Source organism: Esox lucius, chromosome 7 (assembly GCF_011004845.1).
Source record: "Esox lucius isolate fEsoLuc1 chromosome 7, fEsoLuc1.pri, whole genome shotgun sequence".
In the NCBI taxonomy this organism is placed as follows: domain Eukaryota; kingdom Metazoa; phylum Chordata; class Actinopteri; order Esociformes; family Esocidae; genus Esox; species Esox lucius.
In genome coordinates, this window is record NC_047575.1 from 8,881,836 (window position 1) to 8,894,970 (window position 13,135).

At 41.7% G+C, this 13,135-nt stretch overlaps 1 protein-coding gene across 1 annotated transcript in view; it reads left to right on the forward strand.

Annotated features, from left to right (window-relative positions):
• Window positions 1-6,714, forward strand: part of adamts2 (ADAM metallopeptidase with thrombospondin type 1 motif, 2) — a 63,696-nt gene extending 56,982 nt beyond the window's left edge. Inside the window, exons 14-22 of the mRNA XM_010895194.5 lie at window positions 67-190; window positions 730-810; window positions 1,180-1,343; window positions 1,626-1,785; window positions 2,100-2,232; window positions 2,394-2,601; window positions 2,722-2,851; window positions 2,952-3,026; window positions 5,045-6,714. Coding sequence (XP_010893496.4) covers window positions 67-190; window positions 730-810; window positions 1,180-1,343; window positions 1,626-1,785; window positions 2,100-2,232; window positions 2,394-2,601; window positions 2,722-2,851; window positions 2,952-3,026; window positions 5,045-6,141 — 2,172 coding nt within the window. The 3' untranslated portion in view covers window positions 6,142-6,714. The remainder of the gene's footprint in view (window positions 1-66; window positions 191-729; window positions 811-1,179; window positions 1,344-1,625; window positions 1,786-2,099; window positions 2,233-2,393; window positions 2,602-2,721; window positions 2,852-2,951; window positions 3,027-5,044) is intronic.
• The last annotated feature ends 6,421 nt before the right edge of the window (window positions 6,715-13,135 follow it).

Below are 13,135 nucleotides of genomic sequence, written 5' to 3' on the forward strand. Positions count from 1 at the left end.
CCATCAACATCCACCCCCACCCCCCACCATACTCCCAAACACTGATTCAGTTTGCCTGCCTTACAGCACGTGGGTTGTGATAACCAGATTGCCTCCGATATGGAGGAAGACAAATGTGGGATCTGTGGGGGAGACAACTCTAGCTGTAAGATCATCAAGGGGAACTTCACTAGAAGCGCTAAAAAAGAAGGTGAGCGAAGTTTGAACTCTGCAGCATCACTGGGCGTTATTGCTGAGCAGGCAATCCATTCATGGCTACTGTTTACGCATGGACACTTCTATGATAAAGCACGTATTGTCTGACAGTGGTTCCTCACACATGTCAGTGGGTTCAGTTTACTTGAGTAGCCTGTCCAGTACACAACCTCAAATGAGCTTTGTTAGACACATATCTCTACATCGACTGTCCCGAGTTGCAGAGATGTAATTGGAGAGAATAAATTGATTAAAAAAACATAAATAACAGTTTAGATGATAATTTCACTCTTGGAATACACTGAACAATGCATACATGCAGGGCTAAATATTGTACATCCATACTATAGATACATACTGTACATATTTACCATCTCAGGCAGGATTCATAGTGTAAACATCCACACTGTTTTGGCTAACTTTCTGTTTTTAATGGGAGTGTACATATGCTCCTCTTGGTATCTGAATCTTGATTTATGTCAAGATGAGAATCTTTGTCATTCACACATTTATTCTCTTTGCGGTTTGTTTCAGGTTTCCTCAAGATACTTGAAATACCTAAAGGGGCCAGGCATCTGTTAATCCAGGAGTTGAAGGGTACCCCGCATATCCTTGGTATGTTTTTCATGGAAGCTTTTTGTAAATATTAGAGTGGGACTTTAATTTCCTGGATGTAGGACTCTGTAAATCAGTATTCTGTGGCTAGCTTGGGTAAGGAGGGTTTTTATTAATTGCTGCTTCAGTCAGGTTTTGGCTGCATTGAGTTTGGAGAGTACAGAAAACTCTAGCTGGCAGCCCTGAGTGCATCTGGAACGCTCGGAAGAGCTCCACCACGGATCGTCATAATCCTTCCAAATGTCTCAGGGTTGTTTCTGCCATCAGGAACCCACATTTCATGAAAATAATATTATAGTATAGCCCAAGATGTTATTCTGAAGGGGAAAAGAAACCAAACACAAGCATTTCCTGTTCTCACTGTATCAGCGATGAAGAATCAGGCCACGGATCATCTGTTTCTGAACGATGAGGATGAGTTCCCAGAATCCCGCACGGTGATAGAGAAGGGGGTGGAATGGGAATACCACAACGATGACGACACAGAGACAGTTCAGACAGTAGGACCTCTCAGATACGCCACTCTGGTCATGGTGAGTCCATATACATCTTGACAAGTAGAAATAACTGAGATCCACCTTGTGTAAGTGGATCATCTGTGCCACAGAATGTTTTAAATTGATGCTTTATCGGGTGTGATAGCCATGTTGCTGGCTAAAACCTTGGAGCGTTTGTTCCTCTCAAAGACAGTTGGTTGAAGAGAATGCGCACCAGTTACAGAACACATACCACATAATTGCCACTGTTGGGTTCCACCAAAACCGTAACATACTATTTGTCAATTACGACACATGCCTTGCCTCCACCTACCACAGATCCGTTCCCATGGCGACTCCAAAGTGACCCTTTCCTACAAATACATTCTTCACGAGGAGCTGCAGTCATCCATAGAGAGTAACCTGGTGCAGGAGGACAATAACTACTTTGAGTGGGCTCTGAAGAAGTGGTCACACTGCTCGAAACCCTGCGGAGGAGGTAACTGCCAAATGCCTATCTTTTACAGCCAAATGGCCTCGGGTGGGGACCAGCGTTGTTGAAAACAGGCCATCTGAGCAGGGCTGGGGGTCATTTCTAACTAAAGGAGGTCAATTCAGGAAGTGATTTGAATGGGAAAGGTGTCAACGTTTAGAGAAAAAAAAAAGACCTATTTTTAGTTTATTGAGAAATCATTGAAAACTACTGTCATTTTCTTCTATTATCCAATTGTAATTTCAAGTTTAAATTTTGAAATTGTGGTGAAGTAGAAATGAAGCAGCTCTGGTATTTTATCTGCTCGGTACCCTTTGTAGGTAAACAGTACACAAGATTTGGCTGCAAGAGAAAGTCTGATGGGAAAATGGTCCATCGCACCTTCTGCATGAATATCGACAAGCCCAGAACAATCAGCAAGGACTGCAACCACAAAGAGTGCTCCCAGCCAGTGTAAGTGAACCCAGGGTTGTGTGTTTAATACACGTGAACCTTCTATTCAACCGCTGTAATACTGTCTCCGGAAATAAAGCTAGGAATATTCCGGGTACGATAACAGCACGTTGTGTGTTCTCACTCGACCCGTGCCGACGTGGGTGTCCATTACTCTCCAGCTGGGTCACTGGAGATTGGGATGAATGCAGTTCCAGCTGCGGGAAGACTGGCTACCAGATCCGCTCCGTCCGCTGCCTCCAGCCCCTCTCCGGCGGCGGCCAGCGCTCCATCCACAGCAAGTTCTGTAACGAAGACAGGCCGGAGGGAAAACGCCCGTGCAACCGGCAGCAGTGTCCCACCCAGTGGAGGGCAGGGCCCTGGTCCCAGGTATGGGGCACTCGAACGCCAAACAGAAATAGTTGTCCGCCGGTTAACGACGGTAAATAAAACGTCTGTTTCCGTGAAATGTTGAATTGACGGGTGTGTGTGTGTGTGTGTTGGTGTTAGTGTTCGGTGACATGTGGCAACGGGACCCAGGAACGCCAGGTTTTGTGTAGCTCGTCCGAAAACTCTGTGGGACTCTGCATGGAGGCTAAACCTGCCACGCTCCGGAGCTGCCAACTGTTCCCTTGCTCGGGTGACACCAGAATGAACCTGTTGAACGCTGTTACATCATTTACATCAAACAGTATTATTGGATCTTCAAACAATCCTTGATTGTTTTTTTTTCTTCTCAGGTGACGGAAGGAACTTCTTGATCCAGTGGTTGTCACGGGCCAACCCGGAGTTTCCCGCTCCAAAGATCTCCTCAAGTAAACGTCCCCTCTATAGCGCGGAGCGCGGCGTCCGCTGCATGCCTCTGCTCACCTGGGCTCTGCCCTTCTCGCTCTGCCTTTCTCTGCGTGGCAGGCTGCCCTGATAGAGGTTCTCTGCTCTCTCCTGTTCTCCCTCTCTCCTCTACACTGGAGGACGGCTCTCAAGGCTCCTGCCTGCCTGCCTGCGGCTTCTTTGTCTGGCTGAGGGAGGCTGGCCTCCTGGGCAGTGGTCTCTGGCTCTTCAGCTCTTTCTCTCACACGCACACACTTTCCTTCAGGGATCTTGCTGTAATATCGGCCACAGAGTCGGCCACAAACTCTCACTGAAGAGAGAAATGGAAGCTCCCACCTTGATTAGGCTTTACTAAGGCCTGGATGCTAGCGGCTTAGCCTCCGTGCTATATTTGGAGTCAATCACGGGTTGCCTCTTATAAGGTTTGAACCTGGGACTCCAGTTGAATATGGAGTTATGCAGTGGATTTGATAAGCTGGACAGTTTTTTGGGGGGAGAGACATTTCTTGACTGTTAATACTATAGGTGGTGCAGACTCATGCTCAATATAGTTATACCAGTACATAACAATCAACATAAATAAGTCCACAAAAATAAGTTGTGGGTTACTTTGCCTGTCCATCTGACTGTTACTGTGTGTGCATTTTTGTATATGTTCTACCTAAATATTGAAGTAAAATGGTTAATGAGTATTAAGAACTATGACAATGGAGTGAGGAAGCCAGAATGTGGAGAGGGGGATTTATTCTTACTTGCACAAAACATAATGGGCATTTTACTCTCCAAACGTGTGCATTTCTGTAAACAGACCTCATTTCTCAAAAATAAGCTAGTGTGTTTGTGTGTCATTGTGAAACATTATTCCAAAAATGTCTGATACCTCATCTAGTCAGTAATTTTGTCATCTGAAAAATACCTTTGCCTTATAATAGGCTATTAAGAAATCTTCAGAAATGATGGCTTTTTCTTGTTGTTACAAGGATTAGCCAAATTCCCGATGAAGGAAAAGGGACCTGTACTTGATGTTTACTACCAAATGAATTCTACTCACTGCACCTTTGTGGAAAACACGGAGGTTGTCATTTAACTTCATTGTGTAATTATTGTGGCAATGTAGCAAGCTGTCTCTGGCAGCCGTGTGGAAAACCCTGTGCCAACAAGACTTGAACTGTGATTTACTGGGAGTATCTATATCAACTTGTCAACGTGATGCCTGTATTAAGTAGCATTTATGACTGTACATTTCTCAACTTGGTGACAAAAATGAATTGTGTGCTTACAACAGCCAACATGTAAGGCCTGAAAGTATGTGGTTGTTCCTAAATATTATATATATAAATAAATATAATATTAATTTATATTATATATATATATATATATATATATATATATATATATATATATATATATATATATATATATATACACACACACACATACACACACACAAATATTTTTATGAGAGATACTCGATTGAGAGTTTTATGCTTATCACAAGACATATTTAACAATTTATGAATGGTTTCCGCTAACAACCAGTGGGTATATCAGTGATTGTTAATTTGTTTTGTCTTACCAGTGTATGCAGTCCTTAACCAAAGTGTTTACCAATCTGTTCACTGTCTACCCTCTGGTTTGATGTACTCAATCAAGACACCCACATATTTGACTGGGAGAGTGTAGAATGATTTGTTTTTTAGACATTTCAGCAGTGCAGCCCAAACCCAACAAAATAAAACAAAATAAACAACTATCCTAGTTTTTGTCTCACGGATTATCCACCTCGTGGGATGGACGTAAAGCGGCTGAACAAATATCAATTGCGTAGATCTGATTCAGCATGACAAAGCATTTTCTATTTCTCCTTGCCCAATCAGTAGGCAGTAGCCTTTCCTACGCCTTTTCCTTTCTTCAAGGGACGTTTCCTAGTTTATTATGTCTGGCATTGCATGTGAGCCTGAGGAGGTTCTGTTTCATAGATGTCTGTTGCTCTGTGTTTCAGGGCAGTGTAAAGGAGACAGGTCGGCCCTCTGTCGAACTGAGGTGTTGAGAAGCTACTGTTCTCACCCAGCCTTCAGACAGATATGCTGCATGTCCTGCGGTGATGGCAACGTCACCGCCCATTCCACCCCCACCATCCCCACCTACACCAGACCCCCCCCAACAGCCCTCACCGACAAACCCAACCCCGGGAGCTCTACCACCAATCGTGCATATGTGGAGCAGGTTACAGGGCAGTGTAAAGGAGACAAGTCGGCTCTCTGTCGCACTGAGGTGTTGAGGAGGTACTGTTCTCACTTTGGCTTCAGGCAGTTGTGCTGCAAGTCTTGCCATGATAGGAACTTCACCACTACGCAGCAGACCATCACCACAGGGCCATGGAGGTCCACTGCGCTCTCCGGACCTACTCCCACCCCCGCCAACACCACCGACTCAGTGATCATCGCAACAGTAGCACCCGAACCCACCACCGGGATCTATACCACTGACTTTGCGTATGTTGACTATGACGATTATGAGGAGGAAACAACCAAGGCCGATGTCCACAGCACCATGGCAACGATTAGTCCTAGCAGGAAGTACATCACCACTGCAGTATTAACCACCAGACACCCCACGTTTACATCAGGGAGTCCCACATCTCCACCCACCACCACCGGGGAAACTACAGTTTCCAGAACTGCCGTCACCACCACCGAACCTACTGCTGGTACAGCTGTCCCCGAGTTCACCACGCCCACCACAGCTTGGGTTGATGTTAAAATGCGTAAGTCCTGGACAACCTTGGACCCTCCCACCCCCAGACCTAAAGGAGAGAAACGCCGGAAAAACGTCACGACACAGCGGCGTCCCAGTGTCACGCAGTCACCCCCCACCATCGCCCCCCACTGGACAGAGGAAAGGAGCGAAAACAATTTGGTTGACGTGCCATACAGGATCGTCGGTGTAGATAATGAGGTCTCTCAAAATCACTTTGTACCCAGAAGACGTACTCCGTTCCGAGAAACAACACGAAATAAAAGGATACAAGAGCTCCTAGCAGAGAAAAGGAGGCAAGAATTACTGCTCAAACGGGCAAAAAGAAAACCAGGACCTTGATGTCAGTCACTCATCTCATATCTGTTTCCAATAATCCATCCTCAACACATTCTAAACCGATGTTTGTGCTCTGTAGGAGATTAGGAGAAACCACTCCTTCCACTTATCTGTGTAAAAATGAAAATGTGCTATGTGAGGCTTGGCTTTTGGAATGTGGCATGCTTTTTGTTTTATCCAATCAGGAAATGGTATAAAAATGGATGAAAACGTCCAAAACAGACACAATATTGGGAAATGATTATCCAAACTCTGCAATTACTTTTCTGTTTATCCACTTTCTTGAGCGATAATTGCACATTTTTACTCGCTGCTTAGTAATGAAGAGACATTTTATTTTTTGCTTTGATGTCAATACATAATTTGATTTTGTTTAGAATGTATTGTTTTAATTTGGTGCTATGCAGCTCCATTGGTAGAGCATGGTGCTAACAAATTGAGGATAATGAGTTTGTATCACAGGACCATTCATACTTAAAGAATGTATGCACACATGACTGTGAGTCGCTTTGGTTAAAAGGGTCTGCTAAATGCGGTTGATACTACATTTGTAAAGTAAATTTGGGTTAGAAAACATTTCAAACTTTTAGCATGTCTTTCTACATAAGTCAGGTATACATACTACTCTCACACTTTGTTTGTATTGCATATTTAAAGTATTTACCTGAATGCCTTACCACTTTAACTAGTCACTACAAAACATTTTGACCAAGTTGCAATAAAAGGAAAGCCATGCAGTAGACATTGTTATGGTTAATGTTCTATTTCAAGTACATTTTAGATATTCTGATAAAAAAGTATATTATTGACATGAAACATAATATTTACTTTATTTTCAATAGCTCTCACTGAGAGTATATTGTTATACTGTAAACATAAACAACAAATAAGCCTTGCTCGGGGACGGCACAACAGATTGTTCTAGCAACCTTTTGGTTACTAGTAAGAAGATCTAAGCATTAGTTGCCACCTCAAATGAAGTGAATTATGTTAGATTGTCACTTGGATGCATCAATACGTATTTTACCAAATGCCTTTTGTTTTTTTTGTGGATCAAATCCATCTCTTATTCTTCTATAAAGTTTTGTGGGCGCATAGTTGCCAGTTTGTGACAAAATAACTACAGTAGGCCTATTATTTGACAGAATATGCCTCTTGTTGAATATTGATTGATACCTTTGATAGGTCTATGTATCTATTATAAACAAAACCTGTTGTGACTGATTTAAGACGGTCCAGAGATGGCGCAACCTTTAGCTGCAGACAAGAATAATGCTTCAGGCCCATCTTCTACCTGATAAAATAATAGCCTACAATCAACAATGTTTTTCCATCCATTAAGATTGGTGACTGTTTTTATAATAATCAGTAACCTAAAGAAATCAGGCTCACATGATTTATGTCAGAGATCCGTTCTAAAACTGACATTTTCATGATTATCCAAATACCATTGGGATGCAGTTCGGCCACTTCAAGTCATGGGGCTGAATCCTGCTTTAATTTGAATGAAGTTATTTCATACATATTAAGAATATTGTAGTAGCCTAAAGGTAAAATGTCAAGATGTTAGAGTTGTATATATCATAGAAATAATAATAATTTTTATGTTATGGTCATAGCCAGAAATTCCATTTATGTTACTATACTTTTTCGATAGTTATACTTAGTGATGATTGTGGGCAAGGGCCTTCTAGCTAAGAGTTTACTACTTAACATTAATAAGGAGACAGGTACGAAATAACTGAAGGAAAATGTTAACTATTGTGATAATTTATCATCTCTAATCTGACTCCATATTGTTTGTGAATACATTCATTATCATAAGCGAGAAGTATCTACAGCTATTATGTCACAACCTGTACAATACAATGACAGTGTGTTCCTGGGGCCTAAAATAATGCTTCACAGATGGCTTCTCATCATCTAAGCATAAAAGTCAATTTTGTAGCAATCCAGGACAATGCAGGTCTGGTCTCTTTGATTTACGTGTGAAAAGGTATCATCATTTTTTCGCTTAAGCGACCATAATATGCAGGATGGTACTAGTAAAGGTTGTAAGCCTTCATGTCACAAACCATAAATTATAATGACTGTATGTTCCTGGAGCCTGCAATGCCTCAGAATTGTGCTTCTCATCAGTGAAGTGCAGAAGTCATGTGATTGTGTAGCAGTCCAGAACTCAGGGATGACATGTCCCATCTCTTAGATTTACAAGACATCCAAAAAAGTTGAGATGCTTTGTAAAATGCAAATGCCAACAGAATGCAATGATGTGCAAATCATTTAATCCCTATATTTTTAATTGAAAAGAATACAAAGACAACACATAAAATGTTGAACCAGAGAAATGTTATTGTTCGTAGAAAAATGAATTCCCATTTTGAATTTGATGCCAGTAACACATTACAAAAAAGTTGGGACAGGGGCATGTTTACCCCTGAGTTGCATCACCTCTTCTTTCAATAATACTCTGTAAGCGTTTGGGAACTGAGGAGACCAATTGCTGTAGTTTTGAAAGTGAAATGTTTTTCCATTCTTGCTTGATATGGGATTTCAGCTGCTCAACAGTTTGGGGTCTCCTTTGTTGTATTTTTTGTTTCATAATGCACCAAATGTTTTCAATGGGTGACAGGTCTGGACTGCAGGCATGCCAGTTTAGCACCTGGACTCTTTTAGTACGGAGCTGATATGGGCAGAATGTGGTTTGGCATTGTCATGCTGAAATAAGCAAGGTCTTCCCTGAAAAAGACGTAGTCTGGATGGCAGCATATGTTGCTCTAAAATTGTATATATTATATTGTTCAGCATTAATGGTGCCTTCACAAATGTGCAAGTCACTCATGCATTATTTCACATTTTGATTTGTCAGACCACAGGACAGTTTTCCACTTTGCCTCAGTCATCTTAAATGAGCTCGGGTCCAGAGAAGGCAGCTGCGTTTCTGGATCTTGTTTCTATATGGTTTCTTCTTGGCATGGTAGTTTTAATTTGCGTTTGTGGATGCAGTGACGTGCTGTGTTCACAGAGAGGTTTTGGTTTTCAGAAGTGTTCCTGAGCCCATCCAGTGATTTCCACTACAGAATCGTGTCTGTTTTTAATGCAGTGCCGTCTGAAGGCCCAATGATCACAGCCATACAATATTGGTTTTTGGCCTTGTCCCTCGAGTACACAGATTTCTCCAGATTCTCTGAATATTTTAATGATATTATGTAGCATAGATTGAGATCCCCAAAGAGAACCCAAAACTGTTACGTTGAGAAACACTATTCTTAAATTGTTGCCTTATTTGCCCGTGCAGTCTTTGACAGAGTAGTGTACCCGTCTCCATCTTATCTCCTGAAAGACTCATCCTTTCTGGGATGCTCTTTTTATACCCAGTCATGTTACTGACCTGATCAATTAACCTAATTAGTTGTGAGATGTTCCACCAGGTTTTTCTTTTGTATTACACAACTTTTTCAGTCTATTGTTGCCTCTGTCCCAGCTTTTTTGAAACATTTTGCTGTCATCAAATATAAAGTGGGCATATACTTTTCAAAGAACAATTCAAATGTTCAGTTTCAATATTTGATATGTTATCTTGGTATCATTTTCTATTGAGTATTGGGTTTCAATGATTTGCACATAATTGCATTGCATTTTTATTTCCATTTTACACAGCGTCCCGGGCCTTGTATGTATGTGTATGTGATTATCTGTAGATCTAAGAACAAGGGTATGGACACTGGAGTAACTGAAGATGAATTAGGAATACCGTTGTATCAATTCCAAACTTCCCTGTTGCTTCAAAAATAGGACCACCTCACCTCAGCTACAACAATGAAACCTAGAAGCATTCAGGGCATTCACACATTTACATGTATTGAATTAGTGCAGGGGTGTCCAAACAGTTCCACGGAGGGCCGAGTGTCTGCAGGTTTTTGGTTCTTCCTATAAATTGGTTCCCAGTTCACACCTAAACAACCAGGTGAGGGTAGAAACTAACCAATTAGTAACCTAATTAGTCAATCAAGTACAAGGTGAGAGCAAAAACCAGCAGACACTAGGCCCTCTGTGGAGCTGTTTGGACACCCCTGAATTAGCAGCATCCAAAACTAGATATTTGGTTGCCCTGAATTCTTCATCCAGCAAACATTTACTAGTAACAAATGATACATAACATGTACAAAACTGAAACATATTGGAGGGTTCGCCCCTTTATGGGACACATTAAAAGATCAAACAACAGTGTAATTAAATCAGACAAATGTCATTATACTAAATTGTTGGTTTGTCTGTCTTCACGCCTGTTTTGTCTGAGCGGTGGGGCTTCTTTGACCCTATACCTTGTATGTACACCTTTCTGAGGAAGCGAATGGCTCATTGGTGTGTGATTAGGAAATCTAACTGAGTATAGGTGCTACACAACATTGCAACTTCTCCGACTTTCACCAAAAAATCTTCCATTACACTACAGCCTCAGCCTACAGTATGTCTCAGGTGCTCATGTACTCCAGCATTTGTTAGAATCTGACCCACTGCTTTTTCATCATTACCAACTTTCCTTTGAAACAATGCATGAAAATGCCTGAAAACCAAAAAGGTTTACTCTGGTGTGATCTCCGCCACCACTTTCTGCATCAGCGTTGAACCACGCCCCCAAGGGAGAAAGCTGGAGGGTTCTGTAGGCAGGCGGATGGTCCAGCCACACCCCTGAACGGCTGCCTCCCACTGGTACCTCATCAGGGGGTACATTAAGACCCAAGTAGAGCAGTTTGGGGGAGAAGTTAAACACAAAGTTTAGAGGCAAAAGAAGATGCACCGTGCCATGCAGCCCTGGATGCTGCTCTGCCTCAACAATGCAGGAGCCAGGGACAGAGCACAAGTTCAAACCAGAGCATAAGTTCCCCCCAAACCAGAGCACAAGTTCCCCCCAAACCAGATCCCAAGTTCCCCCCAAACCAGAGCACAAGTTCCCCTCAAACCGCCACCAAGAGTACACCCCTGGAAAGTGCTTTGTTTGCCGATTTTTCCAGGCCCCTGAACACTTGTCCTGCGTCTGTTCTCTGGCTCTCTCCCATTTACATTACCAAAGCTGTCTCAAGAGAAAGAAAGACATGCTTTACCAATCACTTTCACCCACAAAATGTTACGCAGCGAAAAACAGCCAAATACTTGAAAATACAGCACCGGCACTGGGGAGAGGTCAGTGACTATCCCAGGTGGCTGTTATAAGAGTCCATTCGTTTTCATGTCCGCATCGTTCAACATACGGTAACTTACCAGAGTATTCAGGCCCCTGACCAATTCTCTTATAATACTGAATTACTGATGCAACATTAAGATTTGTTCTGCTTAATATTATTTTTAAACATTGAAACGTAATTGAACATTGGTTCTATATTGGTAAATATTTGTACGATATTTTTTTTAAGTCAATATTTTGCTGTTGAAATATTCCACTCTGATATATTCATATTTGGTAGAGCTACTGATCCATCTGTGCTCACTAGGATCTCCCAACATTTGTTAGTTTGTATTGTGTGAGAACCCAGGCTCATTGAGTTCTCCCGTCACACGAGCCTCTGAGGATGCGTTGGGACAGAAATATCTTGTCATCTCACACAGAGAATTGGGAAAACTTGATACGATATGCACCCTCTTAGCGACTGCATGGGGAGATGCAAATACACTTGTTACTTAGCCCTCATAAAGGCATAGGATAGAGGGTATCCTGAGACTGTCAGGCTGGTTTCACAAAGCAAGGCTGGTTTCACAATGTCAGGCCAGAAAACACTCAAACCTAGCCCCCAGTTGAAGAGGTAAGACTGAGTCTTTTAACTGTATTTTAGTGTCTTATCCAGGTATCAATAGGGAAGAGCATTGCAATAGTCTAATGTTGCAGTGACAAAAGCGTGAATACGTTTTTGTGGATAGTTTCTGGACAAAACTGTTGGGATTATTTCAATGTTACATCCATTGAAGAAAAGCGGCTCTTGAAATTTTCATATGTTAATTAAAAAGCGAGAACATTATCTAAGACAATACTGAGGTCCTTCACAGTACTTTTTAGATTATAATACAACCATTGATATTCAATGTCAGACCCAACAGCCAATCACTCTGCTCTCCCAGTAGGGTCTTAATGATGCTGAGCAATGCCATCCACAGGGGGGCGCTAAAAGCCTGTCTGTTTGATTAGACAGATATTTCAACATTTTCCTGCAGTTAATAGCAAGGACAACAGAAGGCTACCCAGGGAAACAGATCGCTATGAACCCCGGGTCACAACATTGTTATTTTCCTTTTATGAAAATAACATTCTGAATTTGCATTAGCTTTTTTATTTGCCATTACGTGGATATTCTTAATGGGTTGTTTCGTCCATGTTTTTATAATCATTTGTGTATTTGCTACCACATTATTTATTTCTCTCTCTGGGTTAAGGGAGTGTTCACAAACAGCAGTTCGACTCCACCAGAAAATGTTTTTGACATGAACTATACTTCTTGCTTGCTTCAATGAGTTGGCCACCTACATGCATTCATGATAAAGTGAAATGCTTGGATGTGTTCTACTTCCCAGGATCCCAACTCCTGAATATGGGTGATGTTTGGAGTACTATTTGTTGTCACCATAATGACTTGATCTTATAGTGAGCTAAACCTTGTTTGGTAATTAAAAGTTAGCATAGGGGCCCTTTACATAATGTGCCGTAGGGGGCGATCTTTCAGACGAGATGTTAATGGTTGTCCAGACTCTCTTGCCTCCCCCTATTCATACTGTAACTACTATGTCATAAATTAAATTATTCAGTTCGTGTGCCCAGTTTGCCCAGAAAGCTGTACTGCAACTTAATGATTTATTTGACTTCCTCCTCAGACTGATGGTTTTGAGTTGTTTTTAAGAGCTAACTGATCAATAATTTAACAATGAATTGGATGGTATATTTTTTTAAATTAGTAATGTCCAACATTATTGGATGCTTTGATAATGGCGAGCAAAATAAATATTATAA